Source organism: Tribolium castaneum, chromosome 5, assembly GCF_031307605.1.
Source record: "Tribolium castaneum strain GA2 chromosome 5, icTriCast1.1, whole genome shotgun sequence".
Taxonomy (NCBI): Eukaryota; Metazoa; Arthropoda; class Insecta; order Coleoptera; family Tenebrionidae; genus Tribolium; species Tribolium castaneum.
This window is the reverse complement of record NC_087398.1, coordinates 4,974,649-5,002,010: the sequence shown is the minus strand read 5'-3', so window position 1 is coordinate 5,002,010 and position 27,362 is coordinate 4,974,649. Positions and strand designations below refer to the sequence as shown.

At 41.0% G+C, this 27,362-nt stretch overlaps 9 protein-coding genes and 1 non-coding gene across 18 annotated transcripts in view; 6 read left to right on the top strand and 4 right to left on the bottom strand.

Annotated features, from left to right (window-relative positions):
• The window catches only part of mib1 (mind bomb 1), a 113,528-nt gene extending 103,239 nt beyond the window's left edge, over positions 1-10,289 (top strand). The window contains exons 5-8 of the mRNA XM_969777.4: positions 8,188-8,407; positions 8,454-8,963; positions 9,011-9,340; positions 9,393-10,289. Of these exons, the coding sequence (XP_974870.1) occupies positions 8,188-8,407; positions 8,454-8,963; positions 9,011-9,340; positions 9,393-9,533 (1,201 nt within the window). The 3' untranslated portion in view covers positions 9,534-10,289. The remainder of the gene's footprint in view (positions 1-8,187; positions 8,408-8,453; positions 8,964-9,010; positions 9,341-9,392) is intronic.
• Positions 2,351-2,422, bottom strand: Mir1 (microRNA mir-1). Its single transcript, NR_036272.1, has one exon. It is a non-coding gene; the product is annotated as a microRNA mir-1 (primary transcript).
• mRpL15 (mitochondrial ribosomal protein L15) lies at positions 10,156-11,214 on the top strand. Its single transcript, XM_969790.4, has 3 exons — positions 10,156-10,289; positions 10,336-10,493; positions 10,543-11,214. The coding sequence occupies exons 1-3, from the start codon at positions 10,194-10,196 to the stop codon at positions 11,168-11,170; spliced, it is 882 nt and encodes a 293-aa protein (XP_974883.1). The 5' UTR covers positions 10,156-10,193; the 3' UTR covers positions 11,171-11,214.
• A 48-nt stretch (positions 11,215-11,262) lies between these two features.
• On the top strand, positions 11,263-12,430 carry THG (tRNA-histidine guanylyltransferase). Its single transcript, XM_969802.5, has 2 exons — positions 11,263-11,935; positions 11,994-12,430. The coding sequence occupies exons 1-2, from the start codon at positions 11,354-11,356 to the stop codon at positions 12,345-12,347; spliced, it is 936 nt and encodes a 311-aa protein (XP_974895.2). The 5' UTR covers positions 11,263-11,353; the 3' UTR covers positions 12,348-12,430.
• On the bottom strand, positions 12,344-13,823 carry VhaAC39-1 (Vacuolar H[+] ATPase AC39 subunit 1). Its single transcript, XM_969812.5, has 4 exons — positions 13,609-13,823; positions 13,050-13,558; positions 12,752-13,006; positions 12,344-12,697 (listed from the first exon to the last, which is right to left on the bottom strand). Exons 1-4 carry the CDS (start codon positions 13,727-13,729, stop codon positions 12,536-12,538), a joined length of 1,047 nt encoding a protein of 348 aa, XP_974905.1. The 5' UTR covers positions 13,730-13,823; the 3' UTR covers positions 12,344-12,535.
• A 406-nt stretch (positions 13,824-14,229) lies between these two features.
• CYLD (Cylindromatosis) lies at positions 14,230-18,650 on the top strand. 2 transcript variants are annotated; one of them, XM_001815958.4, is made up of 7 exons: positions 14,230-14,846; positions 14,893-15,586; positions 15,901-16,286; positions 16,806-17,021; positions 17,067-17,499; positions 17,548-17,886; positions 17,938-18,650. In XM_001815958.4, exons 1-7 carry the CDS (start codon positions 14,397-14,399, stop codon positions 18,132-18,134), a joined length of 2,715 nt encoding a protein of 904 aa, XP_001816010.2. In that variant the 5' UTR covers positions 14,230-14,396; the 3' UTR covers positions 18,135-18,650. The 2 variants fall into 2 exon arrangements, with proteins under 2 accessions (XP_001816010.2, XP_015835807.2); XM_015980321.2 differs by lacking the exons at positions 14,230-14,846; positions 14,893-15,586 and adding an exon at positions 15,621-15,760.
• Positions 18,651-18,704: 54 nt separating this feature from the next.
• Membrin (membrin) lies at positions 18,705-19,608 on the bottom strand. The gene is made up of 2 exons (XM_969834.4): positions 19,322-19,608; positions 18,705-19,274 (listed from the first exon to the last, which is right to left on the bottom strand). The coding sequence occupies exons 1-2, from the start codon at positions 19,453-19,455 to the stop codon at positions 18,773-18,775; spliced, it is 636 nt and encodes a 211-aa protein (XP_974927.1). The 5' UTR covers positions 19,456-19,608; the 3' UTR covers positions 18,705-18,772.
• Positions 19,609-19,699: 91 nt separating this feature from the next.
• LOC107397979 (gastrula zinc finger protein XlCGF26.1-like) lies at positions 19,700-21,972 on the top strand. The gene has a single exon (XM_015980338.2). The coding sequence runs from the start codon at positions 19,852-19,854 to the stop codon at positions 21,370-21,372; it is 1,521 nt and encodes a 506-aa protein (XP_015835824.1). The 5' UTR covers positions 19,700-19,851; the 3' UTR covers positions 21,373-21,972.
• Positions 21,973-22,014: 42 nt separating this feature from the next.
• LOC107397862 (uncharacterized) lies at positions 22,015-23,723 on the top strand. 5 transcript variants are annotated; one of them, XR_010334309.1, is made up of 5 exons: positions 22,015-22,272; positions 22,325-22,518; positions 22,569-22,856; positions 22,918-23,278; positions 23,343-23,723. XR_010334309.1 is itself a non-coding variant. In XM_015979635.2 (5 exons), exons 3-5 carry the CDS (start codon positions 22,462-22,464, stop codon positions 23,704-23,706), a joined length of 1,131 nt encoding a protein of 376 aa, XP_015835121.1. In that variant the 5' UTR covers positions 22,015-22,272; positions 22,325-22,341; positions 22,394-22,461; the 3' UTR covers positions 23,707-23,723. The 5 variants fall into 5 exon arrangements, 4 of the variants coding, with proteins under 4 accessions (XP_015835121.1, XP_064212948.1, XP_064212947.1 ...); XM_015979635.2 differs by having other exon boundaries at positions 22,325-22,341; positions 22,394-22,518; positions 22,569-23,278; XM_064356878.1 differs by having other exon boundaries at positions 22,015-22,264; positions 22,394-22,518; positions 22,569-23,278.
• LOC107399118 (uncharacterized) lies at positions 23,718-26,034 on the bottom strand. 4 transcript variants are annotated; one of them, XM_064356870.1, is made up of 7 exons: positions 25,815-26,034; positions 25,379-25,756; positions 25,194-25,326; positions 24,941-25,132; positions 24,244-24,887; positions 24,104-24,180; positions 23,718-24,048 (listed from the first exon to the last, which is right to left on the bottom strand). In XM_064356870.1, exons 2-7 carry the CDS (start codon positions 25,716-25,718, stop codon positions 24,031-24,033), a joined length of 1,404 nt encoding a protein of 467 aa, XP_064212940.1. In that variant the 5' UTR covers positions 25,719-25,756; positions 25,815-26,034; the 3' UTR covers positions 23,718-24,030. The 4 variants fall into 4 exon arrangements, 2 of the variants coding, with proteins under 2 accessions (XP_064212940.1, XP_064212939.1); XM_064356869.1 differs by having other exon boundaries at positions 23,718-24,180; XR_010334307.1 differs by having other exon boundaries at positions 23,718-24,887; positions 25,194-25,323.
• Between the last annotated feature and the right edge of the window lie 1,328 nt (positions 26,035-27,362).

The window sequence follows — 27,362 nt, the reverse complement described above, 5'->3', positions numbered from 1 at the left end:
ACGAATAATAAAATTCATGGTGGCGGCTCGCTGATGTAATTATTGTACCTGAAACTCGCTTATGAATATTTCAATAGGTAATCTTCCGCGGCATTGGCGTAGACACGTAAGGGCACATAAACTTTCTTAAAAATGCGTTTGAAACATTGCACATAATAATTGGGCTAACGCCTGGAAATGCGATTTTGTGCCGAAAGCGCCCAATTTATCGGGCATAATTTTTGCAATGACGAACGCCACCGGCATACATAATGGAAATGCACCGTTTGTCTATTTATACGCAGGCAAATAAATTGAATTTATTGCTATCATTCCATCGGGCCGCGCATGCATCCATCACGTATCGAAAACAATATTTATTTTGTGCGGATTAAAATCGCAAGGAGGTGGTCGGTTCGATTCTGCCGGTCGGATGGGGTGTCTGCCACGCACACGACAATGGTCAGCAGAGCGGATGCGTCCGGACACGGATTAGCCGTTACGCCACTCCAGTCCGTATTAATTCTAATGACAAATAATCGGTTACACTAAGCGAAGCCGGGATTAATACAAATAAATTTACTGGGCCTAACTGGATATCTGCCGCAATCAACTAAATGGGTAATGCAGACGGGGAACGAGCCCGATCTTTGTCAGACGACGATTCTCCAGATGCTACAACCGCAATTATTTCCGAAAGAAATTGGGCGAACGCCCGATATTGTCCGATAAAAGATTAACCACACACATTATTAAAGCAAATTTCGGACGTTGTGCACTTTTGATAGATTTTTATTTCGTGGAACCTCAAACCCGACCGTGTTCATTGGAGATAAGTCTCGATTTATGTTCCCCTCGCGATCCGCTTCATTTTTTCCGGGGTGTTCCGCATTTGTGAAAAATTTCAAGTTTATATTATTCGGTTCCCCCGAATGTACACACCCGAATCTACTCAATTCGGGAATTGTTAAATGTGGAATGTTCGATTCGGAGGAATCTGATTGTCATTCGAGCAATGCGCTGATGAATTCTGGGGCACGCAGACCTGGAAGGAAAGAGGCCAGATCACCCCTGTAATAATTGACAGGCGGGAAAAATGCGGCCGTATTTCGTAATAAAAATTTGATATCTCCCGTGGAAGTAATTAACATCGGAAAATCCGGTGCATAAAACCATTGTCGAGAGAATTCTTGGAAATCAAAGGGCGTCATTAATTAAATCACTCTGAAACTTTACTCGCCAGCGATTCAGTTCTGTTTGTTGACCTACCTTTTGGAACGGTGTAAATTAATTTCAGATAGGGGATGGTACGGAAATAAATTAATCGATACGGCGGTCGTGTTATCATGAATGGAGGGAAATCGGTCAATGGAGGTTGCAATCACACCAAAGATTTTTGAAAACTTCTGGCCGCATTAAAATTCTGATCTCCTTTTCTATTATTACAAAAGTTTCCGAATTACTGGATGCTGTTAGTAATTAAGGTCACGTGCTTTATTCCGGATTTTTCGACGTCCAAGAGTTTAATCATCTGCATTTGTAATATTTCGCTAGCTCGCTAATGGTTAACTTAATTAGAAATAAACTGTTTGCTAAGAGCAAAGATAATATAATATCTATGCAAATACGTGTCGGGCCGCTTATCCTTAATTATTCGGATCGCAAGACATGCGGAGTAGTGAAAACAACCCGTAATATTTTCGATATAATAAAACATTAACACACTTCCTGTCAGATGGGCAAAAGGGAGACGTCATAAAGTTCTCCCGGAGTCTATTTTTACGACACCCACACCCGCCGGTCGCCATCTTGAAATAGCACGTCACCGTATTCGCCATTTTCGAAATTTCCATATGAAACTTTGAAAAGGCCATCAAAGCAAATTTAATTCGAATCAAACAGACAGTCATAAAGCGAGATTAGCGAATAAAAAGACCGACTTGCATCAGTTTTAAATTTGAGTTTACGTAACTCGGATAATAATAAATCCGGTCACGTGAGCTCGTATCGTCTTTCGCCGTGTGAACGCGCCTTTAACGTCGAATTTTTTCGGTCGCGTGCCGTTACGAAATGAATTAATTTCGGTCGAATTTTCGGGCTGGTGCACTTTGTGTGAATTTTCGTCATTTTTGGATCGGTGGTGGTAAATCATCGCGAACCACTGGTACATGAAATTTCCAATTAGAACGTTCCGAAACTCGTCGAAACTTTTTTAATATCTCGGGGGTGTCGACACTGAGCGCAGAGCCGCACTTCCGGCCACAAGAAGACACACAAACACAGCAGCAGCGTCACACGGCCGAACAGATGCACCAAATGTGTCGGTGTTATTATAGATATTCCGAGAGGAGGAGAGCAAAGAAAGCCCGCGTTCGCTCCATACTTCTTTACATTCCATACGTTTAAAGCACTATGGGAAGTAAGGAAGCACGGAACTCGCGAAGGCCCCGGCTCGGGTCCTTGCCAGGAGCGTCCTCTGGGGCAGACGGTCTCGGTGCGAGTCCCCGTCAACGACTGAGTGCACCCCGTCTCCTAGACGTGGAGTAACGTCGCCTCTTAGGTAGCTGTATTCTAAAAATGGCCCCGTTCACGCCATTGGTCCCGCTCGCCTCCGAGCCACCCAACCCCTCTTTCCAAATTTGTCTTTTCTTAAAATACATCTGCAGCTAGCTGAGACGGGCCCGGCATTAGGACCGTAATTATAGACCGGACCATGTGTTAACACATGTGCGGGATGCCCTCCTGGGCCACAAGCCGACTGACTTTTCCGAAAACCAACTACATCTGGTCACAACGTGCTCCGCGCCCAAAATATTTACCTACACCACTGTAAAGCTACGAATTATGTAATAACAACCCTATTTCTACGTTTTCGCTGGCTTTTTCACTACGCCCCCTCGAGCCGGGGCTGCGGCCGGGCCGGAGGGAGTCTCGGAAACCGTTGAAGATGTAAAGTTAATTAAATTAATTTGTGCGAGTCGTTGAGCGGCGAGATGAACACCGAAAACAAACTTGGCGCGTCTGAAATTAAACTCAAAAAATCCTACATTTTGACTAAATAAGACGCGGCAGGCGAATCTTCAACGACTTTATTTAATTTCGGAAAGGCAGCAGGAGCAACTTTTGTATACATGTAATCACAATAAATTAAACGAAATGTTAAATAACGTGAAAAAGGAGAAAAAAGCCTCGTTCCGAGCGGGAAAATTAGTTCTCGCTGCCGTAGCATAAGATCGTCTTCGAGTTAATTAGCCCAAATTGGTCGTGCCGGCAATGCGAGCATATTGCCGATCGTATTCCTGGTTTTATGTAACTTTCAAAGAACTTTTAAAGTATGTATTATAATTTTCTGCAATAATACGCCATCATAACCAGGCTTTATTAAACCATAAATTTTACGTGACTAGTAAAATTTCTAACACACACAACTTGTGAATTTTTACGACGACTCACTCTTGTCGTGTGCTTCTCGCGACAATAAAAAACCAAATTACATGAATAAAATCAAAATTGCCTTTTGACCGAACACAGGCAAGCGGCAGGGAAGGGACGGGAAAAAAATGTGACTACATTTTCCCAGTTGCAATTAAATAAATGCAATTTAAAAACTTTGCAAAATAGTCATTGACACCATCACCCGTAAAAGGATCGTTAAACTCGGACACGGCATTTATTTGCCCAATCGGGTTCATTCCTCAACGTCGCGCCGCCTATTCTGTCATTATTTCATTCAGGGCCGTGCCATAATTCGCTATTTTCCGTCCTAGACAATGACCTTAGTTGGGCGCTTTTCCGCCAATAAAAGCGTTCTTTATTATGTTATTTACAAAGTTACACAGACGGGGATTTAATTCGGTGCTTTTTTCCTTATTACCTTCCCTGAAACATTTACGAAAAATACGTCATAAAACCAAGATTGCACACAAACAAGCAATTACAGTATCTTTTATTTCGTCATCAAGTCGGAAAAATGTACCTCCGTCACGTGTGCCTAACAGTTCGGGCCGCACAATTACCATTTTTCCTTCTTTTGCAAATTCGTCTTGACTGGTGTCATTAGAGCGAAAGCGGCACGAAAACGGAACCGAATTAAATGCTCACACACCCTTCGAGTGATGATTTGATGGAGGAATGTCAGAAATAAACAAAGGGGGCGACCATCGTCACGCGATTGTGACATTTAACCGAATCAAGAAGTTGGGAAAAGAGAGAAAAAGGAGTTAATCATAATCCCAGCCGCCATATAAGTGGCGAAATAATCCCGGCCCATCAATTTATAAAGCAACGTGCATTCAAAATAAAAAAGTTAGTTAAAAGTTTAATGACTCGGAAGTTATAGTGTCTCCTCCCCGGTCCCGAATTTAAAAGAACTCCCATTATGACTTTTTTATGGTGCAATTTTAGTCGGACGCGCCCGTATCCTAAAACCTGCGAAATCTTTTCCGGTGTGTTCGTGTGCAGGCCCGGAGTCGCCTCTGCGGGCTTTTTTCAGTCTCGATTGGTCCTCAAATAGACCTGCATCACCTACGAAGCGCGTGCGATCTAAATATAAGCCGCACATTGCGGGGGAGAAGCGCTTATTTTCGTAGCGATGCACATACCGCTTAATCCTTCGGCCCCCCACCTGGTTATTGTAAAACACACGAACACAACGCGAGGATTAAAAATTTTATTGTGTGCGTCCGATGGATCGCCAAAGCCGGACATTGAACTTGGCGTTCGCCCTACGCCACTGAATCGCTTTGATTAGACGTGACAGTTCAGAAACGCACTGTATTTATATCCTAGGAGTTGATACACGCTCCTTACTTGGAGCTTGGAGCCATCGCACTCTCCCTAGTCGCCCGCCTGCGAAATATAACTCGATTGATAAAAAGCGGGAGCTCCGCGGGCACGCTTGTTTATCGAGGGATCAGTCTTGCAGCCAATTGGCGAATTAACGAATTGCCACGGCCATGACTTGACTTTTGTTTATTTCGGAAAAATTTGAATGAACCTGGAAATAGACCGCTCTAAAAATAATTCCGGCGATTTAATGAATGACTAAATTGTAATTCTTTCGTTTATTGTTTTTGTGGGCATGTGACGTCATTCCCTGTAATTATTAAATCAACGACTGGAAAATGGGGAATGTCTGCTCGCACATACAGGGGGTGGGATTGTTTGCGTGACTTGGTTCAAATCGCAGCTAAACAATCCACGACCTGTCCTGACCTAAAAAATTCCCATGGGACGGAAGCGCTAATTAACATACCTAAATACGGGGTGATCAATTATTTGGGCATAAAAGAACGGATTTGTATTGAATGTTGTGTGACAACGTGTCCTTCGCCCTGTTTTTCCGAATGTTATTACAGGTCGACCCGAAAAAATCCCCGAAAACTTTCCTCATTTAAACTCGCAATCTCCAAGTTAGCAACAGCAAGACAAACAAATCAATCACCCTGTATTTAAGCCGAAAACGAGCCGAAAGTTATAACAGGATGGTATCGATTTTGCTAATCCGGGATGAAATAAAAACGGTTTTTCTATTAAACTCATTGGATGGATGAAAACGGTTTATTATTAGGCAAGCAACCACAATTTCCCCGAATTCTAAATTTATAAGCTTATCCGTCGTATATCACGAACAGTTTTATCTGTCGGTAACATCTTGGTGCCAACCACAAACATTGTCGAGAGTAAAAAAACGGCAAGAAATTCGCGCGGGATTCGAGGGCAAAAAGGCGGAAATAACGTATAGAGAGGATGTCCGGTATAAATTTAGGTGGAAACGTTTCACGATCGGTCTTATCTTAATTATCGCGGGTCGCCTTCTCGAAGACAAAGTCTTAAATCAGCACGACGTCAGATTATCGTGACTTATTCGAGCTTCCACATGTGCCCTAAGAAATTGCCAACGTTGGAACAATAACGCGATAAAACGTATTATCATTGAATTAAAATAATCGGCCGCGTCTGCGGCACACATGGTCGCCATCAGTCGAAACTAGCGTTTCAAATTTTTTCACTCCTCGCTCGTTGTTATCACAACGTGGAAAATCCCTCCACCACCAGCAACGAAATTAATTAAAAGTAGTTAGAAGCGGGAAACGCGTTTTCGCTTCGTAATGAAAACTCTTTCAAGAGTAAGGAGTCACTGTCACTCCGTTTATTATTCTAGAGATTTGCATATTATGTATTCATACTTCTCGCCAGATATTTTAATAAGTAAAGAGCTTTTCCGGGCCGCACCGCGAATTAAGAATTAAATTATTTCGTAAAGAAGAGACCCACTTAAAATATTTTGGCTGAAACGCGCGACGCCGTCCTACCTGATACCAGACAGCGACCAACGACGGACGAAAATCAATTTTCATTAAAACCGACTTGTGCCACTAACACGTGCCGTCGACCGTAAAAACTCCCCGACATTTATTTTGTCGTTTGTCGTACACGAAATGCAAATGGCGAACGGCGAACAAAACAACATACCTCGGCTTTTCCGGTGGAATCGCCTCTTTATTTCGTCACACTGTGTATTAGCTGCGAAGCAAAACTACTTTTCTCGCACGAAAATAAATCCGTCGTTAAGCGCACCGACTCTGACTATTTCTGAAGTTGCGTCTTGCTTTATAAAACCAACACGACCAAACGAAATAATGGGAGCATTGTGTTCTTCCGTCACAAAACGGACATAACATTACCGATTCGAAAAATTTTCTACTCGCACACGACGCACATTTTTAGACACTCGCTTTCAATTAACGCGACGTTTAGATGAATTCATTAGGAAGCAGTGGCGTAACGGTAATTACAATATGCAAGCGGAAAATGCGACGACATGTCCCCGAAACTCGGCATCTTTTTATTTATTTGTCGGACTGTTTATTTCAAATCGCCACATTCACGTAGAAAAATCAACAAACGCGATATAAACGAGTTCATGTTGCGTTTATAGAAGTAATTAAGTTTGGGCGCCGCTGTTTTGTGAGAATCGAGGCCAAGGGGGCAAACGTCATAATGTGATGCATTACTGACTCTCCCACTTAACGTTGAACATATGTTGATGACTCGATGTGTCTTCTGTCTGCTATGATGACTACTGTCTGGAATTTTCGTCCTCTCGGGCCACAATTTACCTCCCAAAAATAATTTTTTCGCATACGTATAAAAAAATTACCTACTTTTTGCCAATACTGACGCTCAAACAGCCAATCAAAGATGAATTATATATTTCAAATTAGAGTTTCTTAAAATACTTTCAATACGAATTAAAACGGCTTTCAAATTTGCATTAAGCTCCCCAAAAAAAAAAAAAATATGTACTTATCGCGCACCCAAGAAAATCGCGACTTCTAATAAAATAAAAATCGTGAAATTTTACACACCAGCCTGTACATTGATAAGGACCATTCTCGATTTTTATTAATTTTTTTGTTAATAAATAAAGTCGTAGCAGTTTTGTGAGTTTTTGGGCACTAATGGTTAATTTAACTACAAAGTTTTTGGACCAAATGAATCCTTACCTGCTAGCCCATCGAACGCTGGTATCAGAATTATAAATTTTTACTTGGTTGGTGAAATAATCGGTCTTTTTTATTTAGACGAAAACCAGACGCGTGATTTATTAGAAGATGGTCAAATTTGCCAACAAAGGGATCAGTTACCAGTAGCCGACCTTTTTGAAGCCCCTTATTTACAGTCTTGCAATAAAACTGATGCCTGCATTGCAATATCCCAACGAAATCTTTTACAATCTTATCCCAATTACAGTTCAAATTGTGACCTAAATTTACCGCGCCACAAGTAGCAACTCATAAATAAAAATAATTTTTAAAGTTAAAATGTAAAAGTGCGTTTAATTCAAAATCTGATTGGTATTTTTCTTCGCTAATTTCGTAAACAATTATCCGAAGTGAATACGCGTGGTTTAGTATAAAATTTAGAATTTGATTTTCTGGTCGAAAATTCCTTTTTTTAATTATTATTTTTATCTGCAAGTGAAAAATTACCAAAAAATTAGGGGAGATACCTTTCGAACGTACAGTAAAATGCAATATTTTTTATTTAATAAGAAATCGCGAATTTCTTAGGTGCGCGATATAGTATAATGAGAAAAAATATTTTTAAGACCAAATCACGGTCCCACGGGAAATTCCAACGAGCTGATTGATCCCTAATTTGTCACGAATGTAAAACAAGGGAGTAAAAAATGTTTGTTTTCAGCGCTATGAAGATCCTGCTGGCCAAACTGCCGCGGCCTTGGATCGTGGACGAGAAGAAGGACGACGGTTACACCGCCCTGCACCTGGCAGCCCTCAACAACCACGTGGAGGTGGCTGAGCAGCTCGTCCTCCACGGGAAAGCCAACATGGACCTGCAGAACGTCAACCTCCAAACCGCCCTCCACCTGGCCGTCGAACGCCAACACACGCAAATTGTCCGCGTACGTATTTACCACCCTTGGGCGTTTTTTGTACGTTTTTTTGCAGCTTCTCGTCCGAGAAGGTGCAAATTTAAACATCGCCGACAAAGACGGTGACACGCCGCTCCACGAAGCCCTCCGTCACCACACTCTTTCGCAATTACGGCAATTACACGACGTCCAAGACGTCGGCAAGCTCCTCATGGGTCTAGGAACCCAAGGATGCGACAAGAAGTCGTCGGCGAGCATCGCCTGTTTCTTGGCCGGAAACGGCGCCGATTTAGATTTAAAAAACAAGAAAGGACAAACGCCTTTAGATCTCTGCCCCGATCCCAATCTATGCAAAACGTTGAAGAAGTGTCACAAAGACAAGCAAAGCGGGGAGATGGACATGGGCCCCAATCAGAACAATCAAAGCACGAATATCACTTCGACGCTCGACGAGTGTTTGGTCTGTTCGGACGCCAAAAGGGACATGCTTTTTCAACCTTGCGGTCACGTGACCTGCTGTTCCCTGTGCGGACCGAGGGTCAAAAAGTGCCTCATTTGTCGCGAATCAGTCAGCACTAGAATCAAGGTTTCTCCCGTCCTTTATTATTCCCCCCTACATGATATTTTTTCCAGATCGAGGAATGTCTCGTTTGCTCCGATAAAAAATCGACCGTTTTATTCAAACCCTGCGGCCACATGTGTGCCTGCGAGAGTTGCTCTCAAATTATGAAGAAATGTGTTTTATGTCGCGCGCAAATCGAACTGATGGTGCCGTTGACCGTTTGCAGCGGGGGCTTGGGCACCATCTCGGAGGTGAAAGCCGACGCTGAAGAGGAACCCAAACCCTCAACCAGCGACGCAGGGCAGAATCAAGGGCCGCTCATGAATAACGGAGGGCGGGACACCAGCAATAATAGCGATATACAAAAATTGCAGCAACAATTGCAAGACATTAAGGAACAAGTGGGTTATATGCAAATCGGCACAATGCACGGTTTTATTCGATTTTTTGCAGACAATGTGTCCCGTCTGTTTGGATCGACTGAAAAACATGATTTTCCTGTGCGGACATGGATTGTGTCAAATGTGCGGCGACCAGATGACCGAATGCCCTATTTGCAGGAAAGCCGTCGAAAAACGAATTCTATTGTACTAATTTATCTCCCTTGTTTGAACTGAAATCGATCAAATTACCACCAAATCCGGGTTTCATGACGTAAGAACGACAATATCAAATATTTTACTCGATTTTTAATTCGACTGAAATTCTTTTGTATATTTTGTTAATCTCAGTTCTAGGTGCTTACGCAACTGTAGTATGAATACTATATCATTTTTTATTTAACTTAGGTCGTAATAAACGTTGTAGCAATGCTGCAATTACAGTACCATCAATTATATGATGCTCTAGATCGCATAAGAATGAAAAAATACTCCGAGAGTAAAAAGTTTTTCACTTTTTAACCCACACGCGACGAATATTCATTTTCAGATATTTATTATAGCCAAATGTTAGTACTATCTTGTTATCATTTCAGTTGTATTTTTATACATTAGATAAGAGTTAATCAGTTAATTAGTTAATCGAATTATTATCACTACTATTATTGCAACCCCAGTACGAGTAATAAACATATTGTTAAATTAGATGTTTCTATTCTCACCCACCCATCCAACCACACCAAAAAAATCAAAAAAAAAAAAAAACACGAAACAATCTGAACATTGGACAAACGTCCAGTATACGGAATGCTTCATTCAACTGACGTAACGTTCCGAACATAACCAAGCTTTTTCGACTCAAAATAAACTTAAAATGGGGTCAAATACGGCCGAAAAGGCCCTCCAAATGCTAAAATTCCTTCCCCGTGTATGTTTGGCCAATCTTAAGCCCAGTCCTGGATCGAGAACTGTAAGTTTATTGCTATAACCTAACTTTTTGCGAGGGCCAATTCCAGAGCAAAAAACGCGGCCGAGGCCAGCATGGGGGCGATAAACACGGGGCCGGGAATAAAGGCTCCGGTCAGAGACAAAATTACATGCGTCTTGGTTACGAAACCGGAAATAATCCGTTCTATTTACGATTTCCGCATGAGCCCTACTATCAAGGCCACCAGTACGTTGCCTAAAGTATTAGAAAAAACAAATTTTAATGCTTCATTTAGTTTAAGGCGCGAGTATCCTCCACTGTCAATGCTAGATTTGTTGAAATTGATTGAAATGAATCGCTTGGACGCGTCTAAACCCATTGATTTGGTCTCAATTTTAAATACAGGCCTTTACAAGATTTTTCCCGATCAGAGACAGTACGGAGTCAATTTAACGGACGAGGGGGCTGATGTTTTTAATGCAAAAGTTAACATTGAGGTGCAATGGGCTACTGAGCCCGTCATTGCAGCTATTGAGAGGGCTGGCGGTGTTATAACGACAGCGTACTACGACCAACACAGCTTGCAAGCAATGATAAACGCGAAGAAATTTTTTGAAAGGGGTGTACCCATCCCGAGGAGAATGATGCCACCGCCTGATGCCATTGAATATTACGCTGATCCAACAAAAAGGGGGTACTTGGCAGACCCTGAGAAAATTTCAGAGGAGCGTCTAGTCCTGGCCCAAAAGTACGGATACGAACTACCACAAATTGAGAAAGACCCAGAGTATGAGATGCTAACTGAGAGGAAAGACCCCAGACAGATTTTTTATGGATTGCACCCAGGATGGGTAGTTAATCTTAAAGACAAGGTCATTCTCAAGCCGCAAGATGAGGAATTAGAAAGATATTACGCTAGTTAGACGTGTCTAGCACTTTTTGTAGATTAAATAAAGTTTGAAATGTATTGGGTTTTTCTTTTTCTTGGGTTGGTATTTTATCGCTGACATGAGTTTCCCTCTCTCTCATTCTATGATTTTCCCTTAACCTTACTTTTACAAAATAAATGTCAAAAAAATTTTGGAGCCCCCATAAACCACAATGCGATGCACTTTAACCCGGGTTCCTTATTTAAACACGTGAGGAACGTATGTCGAATTAATAAAATGGCGCAAAGTAAATTCGAATATGTTAGAAAATTCGAGACGGAAGAAAAGCTGCTACCAAATTGCTGGATCGTGGTAAGAATCGATGGTAGAGCCTTCCATCAATTCTCCACAAAACATAATTTCAAAAAACCCAACGATGAAAGTGCGCTCGCCTTAATGAACAAAGCTGCAAGTGTGGTCATGAACGAGTTTAAAGACATCGTCCTTGCATATGGGCAAAGTGACGAATATTCGTTTGTGTTACGCAAAGATACAGCCTTGTATAATCGACGAGGCCCCAAGATAATGACTTATCTCAGCAGTCTCTTCACATCGTCGTATGTGTATCACTGGAATCAGTTTTTCAAAGAAACAAAATTAAAATATCCACCTGCGTTTGACGCCCGCGTTGTTCTCTACCCAAGTGATCAGAACCTGAGAGATTATTTAAGCTGGAGACAAGCGGATTGCCACATAAACAACCTCTACAATACGACGTTTTGGGCACTAGTACTTAAAGGTGGTTTAACAAATAATGAAGTAATAATAAACAACACACATAAATTAAATCAAAGATAATAATTCTGACTGATTTTAGGCTGAAAAACGGCTATGTGGAACGCTTTCCTCCGATAAAAACGAAATTTTATTTAGTGAATTTAACACGAATTATAACAATGAACCCGAAATGTTTAAAAAAGGCACAATTTTGATTAGGAAAAGAATTAAAAGCCCCAAGCATGGAAAAGCTCGCTTGGTTATCTTACCTTTACACGAAGACCTCATTCAAGATAAATTCTGGGAAAAAAATTCCGAAATTCTGGCTATTAAAACGGCACAATTGTACGAATGGCCTGAGGAGAGCCCCTTACCGTCGTTAGTATTGTCGCAGTTACACATTGGCGAGTTTGATAGGGACAAGGAAATTGTCATTATTGAGGAAACTGATTGATTATTTTAACTGTTTATTTTCATAACACACAAAAACTAGTTGAACAATAATTACTTTATAATACATTTATTATTTACATTTGATACTTGTGTTTCTATCTTATTATGTATGTCGTAAGGAATGAGGCGCCCACATAAAAACATCAACTTTTTCGCTACTCGTGCAATACGGAATGATGCGGATATGATTTAGAAAATCGGTATGTAATTATCAATCTTGGCTCGATGTTTTTGCGCCACACATTCAGCAATCCATACGATATTGCGACATTCCTGCTCCTTCAGTTTCAAGTAGGAGTAGAAAACTCCGAAATGAAACTGTTGTAAGAACGCGTGGACGTTCAAACGCACCTAAATCCACATTATTCAACTAAACTACCAACAAAAAGTCGGTAATCTTCTCACCTCGTGTTCGAAAAACTTATCCTCCAAAGTTTTATCCCCGGGATTACTTCCCGCCCCTTCAAAAAGTTTCGAATACTCGGCATAATACTCGGCCACGGCTTTGACCTGGTCGTAATCTTCCGCACGTACCAGGGCGGCCAACCCATCAGGGTTGAGTTTCCCACATCGTGGGTACAATTTCGCACGATCGTCTTTACTCAATTCGGTGCCAAAGGAATTGATTGTGATTATAATCGCACGACGGTCGGCCTCAAACTACTCCAATCAGGACAAACTTTCCGGGATTTTGAACACTTACCGCCAAAATTTCGCACATGCAGTCGGCCGTAGTCCCTCCGATTTCCTTACAGAAGGCATAGAACGCCTCCAAATACGCCTTATACAAAGTGTTACGTATAATCTCAATATTCATCTCGTCTAAGTCCTGCTCGCTGATACAATCAACGAAGAAGGGGGCCAGTGGAGTGTCCACGAGCACAGCATTGTACAACTCGGCGGGCGTGGAGGCCACATGAATAGCCTCCATCTGCTCAAAGCTCCCCAAGGGGTGGCATTTCGGGATCAGCTCCCCAATGGGGCGCTGGTGCAACGTCCCCGTAATCAGTAAAATAATATTATCAATCATGTAACTGTAAGTGATAAAATCCAAAAACGTAGACAGGGGCTCAACCGCCTGATTCCTCATATGTTGGAACTCTATGACCAACTTCTCCCTCAATTTATTATCAATGGTCGAAACGGCCAATGGGGAGGGTTCGTTGGCAAGAAAAGACCCGTAATCCGTCCCTTGCAAGTGCAGTTTGAGATCTACCCAAAAATCACGTTTACCTTGACCACAATCAAGGGATGAAACTCACCTTCCAGGGTTTCACACTGAACCAAATTCAGGTAATCGGATTGCTTCAAAATACCGCACTTGAAGCCCCGACATAATCCCTCCAAGTAACCGGCGTCGATGTTGAACAAGCAGCCCTTCATTTTCGGGTCTTTTTTGCGAAAAAATTCTGTTTTTCAACGCACCTCACCCAACTAAATTGTCATATGATTAGTGACAATCATGTGACAGAAAAGGCGCATGCGTGGCCGTACCGCCGAGGCCAAATGAATGACAAATTCGCAAAAAGGGGGGCGCACAATGTCAGGGGCACTCCTCAGCCATCGTCATTAACAAAATCACACATTTTAAATCATTGAAGCACAAAAAATACTATCATTCCCAGAACAAAAGGACTAACTAATTTCTTCTATTAGATATAATTGCCATAAAACATAACGCAAAGATTCGCAACTCAAATAAAAAATAAATAATTTTTATCTGATTGTCTTGGTTTCAATTTATTAGGCGATATTAGATGTGCTATTGCAACTACTGCTGATGTTTTTTACTAAAATAAAATAGGAAAATAAGATAAATCCTGTTTCAATTTCCCGCTATTGCCAGGTTCTTTTTTATACCAAGTGGCAATTCGGACCAATGGCGCTTCACAGGTGTCAACGGTGTTTATGTTTAGCTGTCATCGTAGTGTCATAATTCCAAGTGAAACAATTTTATCATTTATTACTCATGATTGCGTAGTTTAAACCCAAACAATACTCTAAAACGTATAAAAACCTAATCCCGTCCAAACGAAGATGTCAAAAATCGATGAACTCTAGCGAATCACCGAAAATGGGCACCAAAGACTTCAAATATGGTATTTTTATTCAGAACGATCTGATGACCGAAATGAAACAAGGGCAAAACCAGCGGACGGCCCTCCTCGGTCAGATCGTCAAGATCGAAGCAACACTCGGGGGCGGTAAATACGCGGTACGTTTCCTCAAAGACGCCGAAACGTGGGAATCCACCACTTTCGTGTGTCGTCAACAAAGCATCGTACCCGTCAACGAAAAATTATGGCAGTTTTTGTACGCCGTTACCTCCCCCCAAGAAAGGGTCAAGTTGGCCAAAGACAAGGAACGTTGCGACAAACTCGCAAACATCACAACTGACATAACAATCGGTTTTAAAGACACCGATGGGGTGCAGTTGGGACAAATTAAATTCCTTGGAGTTGTTCGCGGGATCGGGCACTGTGTCGGAATTAAACTACACGTAAGTACGACCCCCTTAACCCCAAAAACTCATAAAGGGATTATAGCAAAAGAAAAAAGACAACAAATGTGACGGTTCATGTGCAGGGACCCAGTATTTCAATTGTTTGCCCGGGTATGGGGTATTTACGACGATTGATCGAATTGTCATTCAAAACAGCCCCCTTATCACGAATAAAAATAGCGTGAAGACTAGGAATAGCACAGATCTAGATCTCTATTTAGAAAAGAACGTTTCGAGTTTCAGTAAATCTAATCACGAGGAAATCGTTACAAAATTCGGGGAGTACCCCCAGGAGAACATGCCCCCGAAAACGACGACTTACCTGCGAAACTCGCTGTCTTTGCAAAATATCTTGGACACGGAGTGTTCAAGCGGCAATTCCAACAACGATTTTGATCAAAACACGATCATACAACCGGACAAGTCGCACTTAATCAACGAAAAGAAAGCCAAGATGAAATCAGAAATAAATCTGAGCGACATGATTGGCAATTCGTGGCACGGGGCCACCGATGCGAAAGAGTTACAGAAATTCTCTAACCTGAATCAAACTCTGGACAGACCTGAAAAGAACGGTCAGAAAAACAATCGGAACAAAAGCGCAAACATTTTGTCGCATTTCTACGACGGTACTTTACCCAAACGAAACAAAATAAATCAACCGTCGGCGAAATTCTACGACACTACGCCTCCTCGAATCAAGAACGGGTGCCCGACGCACCAGGAAGACGAGAAAAGTAAGCGAAAATTTCGTTTTCACTAATGTCCGATGGTCTAAAAATAGTCCGCTGGTGAACTCGCGATGCGGACTTTTTTTAGGCGTCTATTTATACGCGACGTAATAGTTCGGGGGCCTTGTCAAAGTGTCTGTTTTTTTAAAACAATGTGTTGTACGATAAAACTGTTAAAAAGTTGGTACAATTTGCTTAATTACGTAGCTTGACTATGCTAAATAAGTCGCAACGTTTGCGTGCCAAAAGTAGAACCATGAATCACATTTATTCCAACAACGAGTACGCATTTCTTAATAATATTCCCCTGTTTGTCTTAGAAATTAACGAAAAAAGTGAAAAGGCGTCCAACATCCCTGATAAACCCAAGTACCATAATCCCAAACCAGGAACTACCAAAGATTTAACCGTCGGGAGTTTAGTTGAGGTCTCCAATGACGTTAGTGAGGAGCCCCTTTACGGCGTCGTTAAGTGGATGGGGGCCGAAGAGGGCTCCAATTTTGTGTTGGTAGGGGTGGAGTTGGAGGAAGAACACATCGACTTACCCCTAACTCTCACCGACGGGACGCATAACGGGGAGAGGTTCTTCAAATGTGCAGAAAACAGGGCCCTTTTTGTGCCGCTTGATCAGTGCCATCAGGATTCCAGATTTCAGGACGGGGTTCCCACGCCGGTGCACCAGGCCGCCGAACCCAACTTCCAGTCGGTACGAACTCCACTAAAACAACGATTTTTCACGTGAAAACACACACGAAATTTTCGAAATCAACTCAAATTCAAATTTTTGTGACATTCGAACCCCATTCGGAACTACTTGATACGCGATCCATCAATTTAAATTTGTAAAAAAAAAATCATGTGACATACTTATTCATTAGAAAAACAACGAATGTTTATAATTAATGACCGTTTTCTTACGGTATTAATGCATTTTTTAAATGATTCGTCATTTCAAGTTGAATTTATTTCATAATCGGAAGGCGGTCAAAGGTACTTCGAATGAGATAGACGCTTAATAATTTTTCCGATTTTTTATTTATAACTGTGCTAATAATAACTAATAATTAAATGCATTACATAAAAATTTTCGACTGGAAGTCACAGCAATTAAAATAAGTTAAACAAAAATGCTAGGAAAACGACTTATTCCTAATTTTCGGCACACAACGCAAACAAATAGTTCATTTCGCCCCTAGAAGTCCATTACAGGAACCTGTATTTGTAGATGGAGTGCCCCGTGATCGAGGGTGCCGTGGCGCCCCTTTGCATGCCCACTGAGGAAGACGTGGAGGCCGTCTGTGGCAAATTCCGGGGCATTCAAGGGCACCACAATTCCTGCTACCTCGACGTCACCCTTTTCTCAATGTTTACCTACACAGCAGTATTTGACAGTTTGTTGTTTCGGCCCAAAGGTCCGAAAGATATCCCCGATTATAACGAGGTTGATTTTTCGTATTTTTCGAAAACAAATTAAATTGTGTTTTAGGTCCAACGAGTATTACGTGAAGAAATCGTAAATCCGCTCCGAAAAAATTTGTTTGTTCGTGCCGATCGCGTGATGAATTTGAGACGTTTATTAGATCGATTAAGTTCGGTGTCCGGTTTAACGAGCGAAGAGAAGGATCCTGAGGAGTTTCTCAATTCGCTTTTGGCGCAGATACTTAAAGCCGAGCCGTTTTTGAAGCTTAACTCGGGTCAGGAGTCGTTTTATTATCAGTTGTTTGTGGAGAAAGACGCCGATTTAACGTTACCCACAGTACAACAATTATTCGAACAAAGCTTTCTCACGAGTAACATTAAATTGAAAGAAGTTCCCTCTTGTCTCATCATACAGATGCCGAGGTTCGGGAAGAACTACAAAATGTATCCGAGAATTCTACCGTCACAGCTTCTAGACGTGACTGACGTTATTGAAGGATGTAAGCGGAAAAACTCTCGTCACTCGTGAAATAATAATTGTTTTTTAGCTCCTCGTCAGTGTATCGTTTGTGGCAAACTCGCCCATTGGGAGTGTCGTGAGTGCTTTGATGATTGTAGCAACGCCGGGCTGGAAAGTACGGCTTTCTGCTCTATGTGTCTCGAAAAAGCCCACAGACACGAACGGAGGTCACACCACCGCCCCGCTGTGAAACTAGATGTCTGTGATGATTTCTCGATCCTTGAAGATCACTGTCGTCCTCCTCGACTTTTCATGGAACTATTTGCTGTGATTTGTATTGAAACTTCCCATTATGTAGCTTTCGTCAAGTGCGGAGTTGGCCACGAGGCGCCGTGGTGTTTTTTCGATTCGATGGCGGATCGTAAAGGTGTGACACCATCTCGCGGCCAAGATATAAAAATTCACGAGTATTTTTCAGGCGAGAAAAATGGGTACAATATCCCGGAGATGGTCGCATGTCCGGATATTTCACGATGGTTGTCGGACGAACGGATCTGCCGCCAGTTACACGAGGACTTCCCCCAAGACCGTCACCTACCCGAACACGCGCGCAGGTTGTTATGTGATGCTTATATTTGCATGTACCAAAGTTCTGACGTCATGATGTACAGATAGATTTTTTCTTTACGACTGATATTTTTAGAATATTTATTTCTGTTTAATGTTGTATAAAGTATAGAAATTTTGATTTAATTTGTTACGAAAACACTTAACCTGATTTAAGAATTAAAATATAATGCTTGTTATATTCAGTATTGTTGTTAACTATATCACTTTGTTATTCTTCCCGGAACTGTAGGAACTATCATGACAATGTGCCTTGCCTGCTGATCTAACAATCTTCTATTTCAAGTATACGTTTGAATCGTATGTCGGCTTCATTTTTCACAAATACAAAGTGATATGGGCATTTATTAAATTTTAAAAGCGATCCCGTTGGATCGGTACGATTTTTCCCTGTCTATAAATTAACTAGAAATCGTACTGGCTCAAATAACCCCACCACATAAATAGTTCACACTTATTAATTTAAAACTATAAAATAGACTTATCGAGTATTTTTTGTAGAAAATTTATTTTTATTGTTAAAGAACGGAAAGAGGGACGAAATAAATTCTAGCAATCAAACAACCACGCATTTTCTTTACCCTTCACTGCCAATCCCAAATATTTAACCCAACCAAAACGAATTAATTTTTTATTAATAAATCAAGATTACATAATTCACAACAACCAGGGAATGTGTCACCTCTCTATGTAAAATACACAATTACAAAAACAATCACTAAAAGCGTAATCACGATTCCCAGTATCAGTATATATTTGTCTTCACCGGCCCTTTTCTCGATTAGTCTCATTGTGTGGTTACTCAGCCCCAGCGTATTAGCCATGTCCATAATGCGACGATGTGCCCCCTTCAAAGTCAGTCTTTGCGACCTAAGCGACTCTAACGCATTAACCCCCGTGTGTAGCATTTCGTCTACACCTCTATGAGAATTCTGTAATGAATTCTGGTGCTGTAACGCATAGTCTATATTGATGGTCGTCAGATCGGGATTAGGGGCAAACCGGCGATTCAACAATTGTTCCCTTTCATTAATCGCAGCCTCTCGTCGTGCCCTTTTCTGTCTAGAGGCCACTAGGGCCGCCTGAAGGTGCCTTGCATCATACTTCAACTGATCGCAGCGCATTTTCGCGTTAGGTCTTTGGTCGATCGGGACTTTATATAAATAAACATCGAGTTTTTCACAATTACTGCAATAATTTATTAATTGGGTGACGAGGTAAATTGCGATTTTTACCTATTAATTGTGGTAATCTTCTCTTGAATGTCAGCTTCGATTTCGAGGACGTTGCCAGAGTTTTGCTCCAAAGCTTGAAAGCTTTGTTGCGTCTGTTGAATTAATTTGTTGGTCTGATGGTAAAGTGTATCCATGATTGGGGGCAAAGCCAAGACACATTGCAAATTTAAATTTTGATGATGTTACAGCATGTTGTTGACGTTTGCGTCATCTGTCACTGACTGATTGTCAATTTTGGGGATTTTGCGACGTGGGATTGGCACCGTCCATTTCAATTTTCCGACTTTTCTCGGCATTTTCCCCACTTTTGGGACAACCGGAATTGTTAATTACTTCCAAAATGTTAAAGACACGAACTTTAGGCTTTCGCTAATTAATTAGTCTGTGTCTTTGGGAGACAAAAATGCGTAAATGTCACTATTGTGTCAAACGGCCATGTTTGTTTATTATTGACCAAAAAAGTAATGTAAAGTTTGCCGGATTTTTTCCGATTTTTCAGCCGGGGGGCCGTTTTTGCTCGATATAATGTCATGGAGGGTCGCTGCCGTCTGTGCGCCGAGTTCGGCACCGATCATCTAAACAGTCTCGATGATCTCGATCTCATTTTACGCATTTTTCAACTCTTTCAAGTCCGAATCACCTCCGAGGACAAACTCCCAACAACAATCTGCCAATTATGCGCCGAAACGGTGAAACAAACATGGGAGTTCAATCAACACATCCAGAAATCGCAAGAGATCCTCCAGGACATCGTCAACACAGAACTGCAAGCAGCCCACCAGGAGAGCAAGCTCGATTTCACGCTCACGCTCGAAGAAAGCAAACTGAACGTGGTCGAAGTGACCACATCTTCAGCCGTTAAAACGGAAGATATCGTACTTAAGCCTTCACCAAAAGTCAAAAAAACCGGCCGTAAAAAAGAAAGTGACTCCGAGTTGAGTGACGTGGAGCTGAACGACGACGGCACCGTAACCCCCAAGGCCGAGCTCCTCGGTTGGCACTCCTATCCTTGGGCTTGCTGCGACTGCCAGCACACCTTCACCAACTCGGAGGACCTCCGGGAGCACCACGCCACCGTCCACGGGCAAGCCCCCACGTATCCTTGCGCCGACTGTCCGAAAATTTACACAAAATACAGCACTTTCCTCACGCACGTGCGCGTCCACCGCGTCAAACTGCGCTTCTGTTGCGATATTTGCGCCAAGTGGTTCCCCACAGTCCTGGCCCAGAAGAAGCACAGGAACGAGCACGGCGATGAGCGCCCCCATGCGTGCACCACGTGTGGCAAACGCTTCCGCATGCAATCCGCCCTCATGGTGCACGCGAGGTCGCATCTGCCCGCTGAATTAAAAAACAAGCACCAATGCGACCAGTGCCCCAAGAAATTCGGGACGAAACCCAACCTCATGGCTCATAAGAGAATCCATGCGGGGGTGCGGGACTACACGTGTGACCAATGCGGGAAAAGCTTCGTCCAGAAAGGGAATCTGGACAACCACCTTTTAACACATACAGCCGCCAGGCCGTTTGCCTGTTCAACCTGTGGTAAAGCCTTCAAGACTTTGGTCCGGCTCAGGAAGCACGGATCGGTTCATTCGGGGCTGAAGCCCCACCAGTGTGATGTTTGCGGGCGGCAGTTCCGCGAAAGGGGCACTCTGAAGGAGCACCACCGGATTCACACAGGGGCTATGCCCTTCACGTGCGAGTTCTGCGGCAAGAGTTTTCGGTTTAAGGGGGTTTTGACCACGCATAGGAGACAGCATACGGGGGAAAGGCCCTACTCATGCCACGAATGTCAACACCATTTCACCAATTGGCCCAATTATAACAAACATATGAAGAGACGGCATGGAATTAACACTAGTGTGACTGTGAGAAAACCGCAGAGTATACCACCGACAGGGATGCCTCATAGGAATCCCCCTGGGACTGTCCTAGCGCCCCCACAACCCATTACGATAACTGAAAGTTTTGTCGAAACGCCGGCCTCGTTTTACCCCGTTTTAAGTTTGTATAATCTCCCAGAAGAATTGTTACAACAGAGAGTGTGAGAGAAATTTAGAGATAGGCGTAGCAGTATTATTTGATTGGTATTAATTAATAGAAGGCTCCAAAAAACAGTTTATCTTCAAGCGGTCGAAAATTAGAATGAAAAAAGCGAAAAAACGACACAATAAAATTATTAGCCATTATTTAACCGGTGCCACTGTGGTGTAACACATTGTACATCGGTGAAAATTTTCAAAATCAAAAATAGAAATATGGCCATTAAACGTACAAAAGTAAACAGTAAATTTTCGCTTCAAGTGATCCGCTTGAAGATAAAATAGTAGGTACGTATGTGTCATTAACAGTAGGTGTTTTTGGGCTTCGCCCCGTTGCCAGGGTCGGCCTCCAGTCTTTAGGCTTGGCATAATAAGAATCACTTCTACCCTTAATGAAAAATCTACTATTTTTAGATAGAAAAACAGTGATATTTAGCCTCTCTCTGTGGACCAGTGAAGTCCAAGTATTGATCTAATAGATTCTGAATCGCGTAATCATTACAGAAATTATTTGCGTCGTACATTAATTTTAATTTTACGTTTTATTTATTTTTACAATATTTCTTTAAAATACATGTACAAACATAATAAAAAATATTACGTGTCTCACTGGGTTTTCCTTATTCGCATCTAAATACCCAAAACAAATACGCGCTATCAGTCGTGACGTCACCTCCCCACTCTTATTACGGTAGGTCAGTTGCTCAAAGCTAAACAACCAGTCTTTTACATGTGGTGTAATACGTTTTTCGGTTTTTTGGTTGTGTTTGTGCGTTAATAACGTGTCAAATAGCTGCAGCGGGTGTAATTTGTGCCACTAGAGACTTTAATTTAATTTAGAAGTGACTTTTTGTGAAAATACGAACTTTATAAAAGAATACAGGGAACCACGTTGTCGGTGAGAAAGTGAGTAAGCTTTAATTATACTTTGAGAAACTATTATATTTATGCATTTTAGTGGCAGAAAAGCACATTGTTAAGTTTCACTTTATTGCGAAATTTTTTGGGGACGGTAATCGCTTTTTAGTTCGGGGAGAAAATGCTTTTACCAGCGGTCACGTCACCAAATTTAGGTTTGATGGCACAGTACAACCGATGAGAATTTCTGCAGAAGTTCTACCGAGCATGAAAAAGCTAAATTATACTGTGGAGGTTTGTATTTATTTAACTGTTAGACATTTCTTCTACAAAGTGTGTTTTAGATTTCATATGACCTAGAAGAAGGGGTTAAGACGGCACATTGTACCTGCCCAAGGGGCAACGTGGCTTGCCATCATATGGCTGCAGCATTATATTATGCTCATTATAATGTAAGTGCTACTGACATTGAGTGTCAGTGGAGTGCCCCATCAAAAACAACACCACAAACAGAAGTCATTAAGTTAGCTGATGTTTACAAGCCGAAATTATCAAACTATACGGCACTGTCTAGGTCCTCTACTGAGGACGAAATTATTCAGTTCCGTGCCGAAATAGGCGTCACGAATGTGGTGGGCTTCACTTGGCTCCTAAGACCAGAAGCAAGTGAAGAAGCCAGAAAAATTATTGCAGATATCGAAGAAATTCTACAAAGCTTAGAATACGTGCAGGCCATAGACAAACAAAAGTTTCTTTTGGAGAAGTGCAGAATAGATGAGGCACGCATTAAACTGGTTGAGGCGTGCACTCGGGGCCAACATGTTAACGAAAATTGGCATGTAGCAAGGAAACATCGTTTAACGGCCAGCAGGTTTGGCATGGTACTATCTGCTTGCAGTAGACGAAGATTCCCACCCTCTTTATTTAAAAATTTGGCGGAAGGCTATTCGCTTGACAGGGTTGCTGCTGTGCAGTGGGGTAAGACCCACGAGAAGACAGCGCTCAGAGAATTTGAAGAAGCGACGAATCTTAAAGTCCAAGAGACGGGATTTTGGTAGGTCGAAAATAATTAACACGTATAACTTAGATGAATAATGTAATATTACTTTTTTTTGTAGGTTGGAAGAATCAGGCTTTTTGGGAGCAAGTCCTGATGGATTAGTGGAAGAAGATGGGATTCTCGAAATTAAATGCCCATATAAATATAGGGACACTGACAGTTTGTCTGAAGCCCTGAAGGATAAAAAATATTTTTATTGGAGGGATGAAAATGAGGACATTAATCTTAACAGCAATCACAATTATTACCACCAAGTACAGGGGCAAATGCACATCACTGGTCGAAGTATCTGCTACTTTGTCGTGTGGACACCAAAGTGCACAGAGATATTTCAAATTGAAAAAGATCCGGGGTGGTCAGAAAATATCAATATTTTAAAAGAATTTTATCTTGACCAATATATTTCCTTTATTTCACAATAATAAACTGTATATAAATAGATGGTTTTTATTTTACATTATTTTAATCATCACAATCCTGAAACAATTCTGCTACCTCTTTAATTAATGGAAATTGGAGGTTTGTTAAAGCGGCAGTCGCTTTAAAAACAATATCTCCATAGTGGCACAAAGACTCTGGCAAAAAATTTAAAATATGATAACATTTTAATCGGCGTATTGCCCTTTCGACGTGTATTCTTGCACGTGCAATATTTTCGGTACACTTAACTTGCTCTGGTGTAAATTGGACATTTGATAAAAAAGGTGGAATATTCAAAGTGACCCCTGGTGGCAGAATATTTTGGATCAAAAATCCCTTATCGGCTAAAATCATATCTCCAGTTTTTAACATGTCGATTATTCCACAATTTAAAACAACTTTTTGATCAGAAGTTGATCCCACGTATAAATCACTTACAAATGTGATGACACCATTGGGTGCAACTCCAATTAGCCCTTTGAAAGTATTATGATGTTTGTAAGTACTATATGTTAATTTCTGTGTTGACATAGACTTACGTGATACCACAGTGAAAATTTCGGTACAATCTAGAACTGCTCTACAATTAGTAAAATTGCTAAAACATGTTGGCAAGCAAGATTTATTTTTTTCGCGCGAAGGCATTGTCGTCATAAACTGTTTATATAAAATTTCATATATTACATGGACAAATGTTAAAATAATATTAGAAACTGTGCTTTGGGCAACCCCAAAGCGTTGCGCCAAATCAAGTTGAGGGAAATTGAGTCGTAATTTTACTAGGGTTAAAAAGAGTTGGTCAATTCTAGTTAACTTTTGGACTGTCCATTTGTGGTAATATTTTATGTCCAACTTTTCGATTAAGTGAAACAATGCTTCGAAAATCTGGCTATTGGGAAGACCGGTATATAAAACAATGAGTTTGTCATTTCCTTGAACATTTTCATAGCAAAATCGTACTGTCAGATATTGTATTTTTGCTTTAAGTTCAGCATTTTCCTTTTTGAGAAAATACATTTCTGCTTCAAGAGCCGCATGTGACACCAAGGGTGCTTGCACACCCATAGATTCTAACGGAGCATCTTGAATTATATCTGCTGGTGCTGCAACTACGGCTGTAGACGTCGATGGCACTTCCTCTAAATTCATTGTCGATGGTACTGTTTCTTCCGGTATATCAACACTATTCAAATGATCAAATTGTAAATCAATTTAAAACTAGGATTCACTTTTTACCTTAATGATTCAGCGGAACTAGAACAAGAAGGGAGTCCTTGTTTTTTCATCTTTTTTTTTTCTGGAGATTCCACTTGAAAATAGGCTCTTTTTGCGATATTGTGCAAAAATAATTCAGGACCATTTTCCTTTCTTCCATCCCGAAAATGGCAGCTGCAAACGTAGGCTCCTGGTCCGGGTTCTACATCTCTTCTACATTTAACAATGAAACAAGCAATTAAAAATTAATATCAAAACATCTATTAAAAATTACCTCAACAATTTTTTCCATAGTGCTCGTTCTTTTCCCGACTTAGGAAAACTAAAAAAATGGCATTTATCGCGAGTACTATAGTGTTTGCAATCTGGAGCCCAACACATTCCCATAGTTGTGATGTAAAAACCTACTACACATGAACTATCAAAGTATCGCAACAAAATATTATTCACAAATCATACCTAATGATGTACCACAAAAATGAGATAATGTCTTGGAAAAACAGAATTTTAAAAATTCAAGAACACGAAGATATGGAGAACGATCGGAAAAAACACGATAACAAAAGACACTCACGAAAGAAGCACAGAACTCACAACCCGTACTACTTTCAACCATGTATGTGCCTGAACCCTCTACCCTCGTATACCTGCTATTCATCCCTCGTGATGGGGGAGGGGGACAGAAAACAACCCGTTTATTGGGGTTGCGCCGGTTGCACCCCATGAATTCGTCATTCAGAAGAAATCCAATGTCATTAGTGTGGCAAACCATTTTTCCCTCAGTTTTAAAAGGCCACATAATAATTTACATCAATATGATGTCCAAATTAAGAAAAACTGAATTTTGAAGTTTGAAAAAAGTTAGGTTAGAAAAGGATTTATGTGTTCAACTTACAGAAATATTAGCTCAGTTGCTAAAATCTTTAAGAAACGACATTGCATTTTTCATAGCTATCATTTCTCTGTAAAAGTAATGTTCCTACACTTCTAGCATTAAAGAAATACGAAAAACTTTTAAATGCCCATAAGAAAAGCATTGAAAATGGCGATTGTTTAGCTTTAAGGTGCTGACCTACCTCAAATGTCTACGTCACACTGATAGCGCGTATTAATATTAATTGTTTGTTGCATAATCAGTTATTTGTGTTATTAACTTATTACAGTAGTCGGCAGCGATGTTTCCAAATTTTTTTGATTAAACATTTTTAATTTTTTATTTCATTATAAAACCTTGGTTGGTCCCCCATGCGTATTAGAAATGTAAAGTTTTTGGATTTTCTTTTTGATAAACTGGAGATGGTTTAATTTTTAAATTCGGGGTTCAAAATAAAAAATACTGTTTCAGATATGCAACCAACAATACACCAAATAGGGAAAGGCGTTTAGTGCGCGGTCCGCTAGTGTAATTTCTAACACATTTTTTTAGTCCAAGAGCAGGCACAAAAGAATCTTTTGATTCACCACCTAATGTGCTCAAAACTTAATTCAATAATAGCCCCGAAGTAATTTAAAACACTGCTTGTTTGTTTCATAAATCAGCTAGTGTGTTGAAAGTTGGAGTGTAAATAAACGTTTCTTAATGCACTTCAGCAGCTACTATTAATGTTGCTTACGTATTTCAACCGGGGAAAGCCTTAATATTGAATAACAAACAGAAAAAACATTTCTGAGACTCACCAATCATGTAAGGTTCCTCAATTAACTTCGCAAGAAACTTTTAGTTGATAACAAGAACAACGCGTAATAGACGGCACAATACACTTGTTGCACAAAAGTCCACAAATTTACGCGAAAAAACGATTGCAAAGGGTAATGAGACAATTTTGAAAATTTGACATAATGCTGATCACGTGACTTGGTTTTTCTTCGGCCGTTAAGTTGATCAGACTGGTTTGGATATTTTTTGTGGGTTTTATTAATAAAACAAAAACTAAAGTTTATGGGCATAGCATAATCCATTGATGAATTTAGCATAAACACGGTCGTTGCAAATTTTCCCACAGTTTGTTGTATTTTCAAAAAAAATTGTTTACATTCACTACCCCCTCCCAACAACCTGTTGTTTGTCAACGTGTCTGTGACGTGTTCATAACCTACAAAACGTTCGGATGTAACGTCAGCAAGTGATAATCGGTGGCTTGAACAGTCGTTTTCTCCCCTTTTCTGACTAAGATTGGTGAGTTTTTGCCATGATCTGAGCGCATTTGTGTTCGTCGGAGCATTTCGCACATGTTTATTTAAATTTTGGCCCAGGATTTGGCAAAAATGCGGCAGCTCAAAGGAGGTAAACAGAAGGAAACTGCGAGAGAGAAAAAGCAGAGGAAAAAGGAATTCGCCGAATTGCAGAAGCAAGTAAAGACGATAGTGCTCCCAGCCCTGGCCGTGTCGTTTATTTTGATAGTGGTGTACGTTTATTTAAAGACCCGTCCCAGCAACTACAATA